Raw genomic sequence first — 493 nt, 5'->3', positions numbered from 1 at the left:
CGGAGGGCCTCCTCAGGTGCCCCCGTCATCGCCTCCCCCGTGCCACAGGAGCTGAAACCATCCGGCTCTCGCAGGCGAGGAGACATCCGGCACCTGCTGATCCTACAAACCTTTTATGCAGATGAAATCTTAAACAAACAAAGTGTTGTGCCTGATGTATAATATTAAAGAAAGTATTTTTCAGTGTATTCTTTTTTTTTAATTACTTGCCAAATGTTGGTCCTAAAGGATTATAAAATTTTGTTTCTACATTCTTTGTAGATTTCTTAAGAATAATTCCTTTATTGGGCTACTTTCCCCCCTCCCCAGTATAGTAAATGGGGGTAGCCAGTAATATAATATAGGCAAAGGATTTTATGAGCAAGTTTGAATAATTTGATCCAGACTGTTCTCTAGTGACTCACTGCTACACTGTATGTAGAAAATTTTTTAAGGGTTGGGGGTGGGGAAGGAAGAAAATTGTTCGTCTCAGTAGGAATGGAGCGCTCCTGCT

At 41.6% G+C, this 493-nt stretch overlaps 1 protein-coding gene across 1 annotated transcript in view; it reads left to right on the top strand.

The window, feature by feature from the left end:
* The window catches only part of LOC104509743 (membrane-associated guanylate kinase, WW and PDZ domain-containing protein 1-like), an 11,863-nt gene extending 11,701 nt beyond the window's left edge, over nt 1–162 (top strand). Inside the window, exon 7 of the mRNA XM_010151779.1 lies at nt 17–162. Within this exon, the coding sequence (XP_010150081.1) occupies nt 17–162 (146 nt within the window). The remainder of the gene's footprint in view (nt 1–16) is intronic.
* The last annotated feature ends 331 nt before the right edge of the window (nt 163–493 follow it).

Source organism: Eurypyga helias, unplaced genomic scaffold (genome assembly GCF_000690775.1).
Source record: "Eurypyga helias isolate BGI_N326 unplaced genomic scaffold, ASM69077v1 scaffold5295, whole genome shotgun sequence".
NCBI lineage: Eukaryota > Metazoa > Chordata > Aves > Eurypygiformes > Eurypygidae > Eurypyga > Eurypyga helias.
This window is presented reverse-complemented; position numbering and strand designations above follow the sequence as displayed.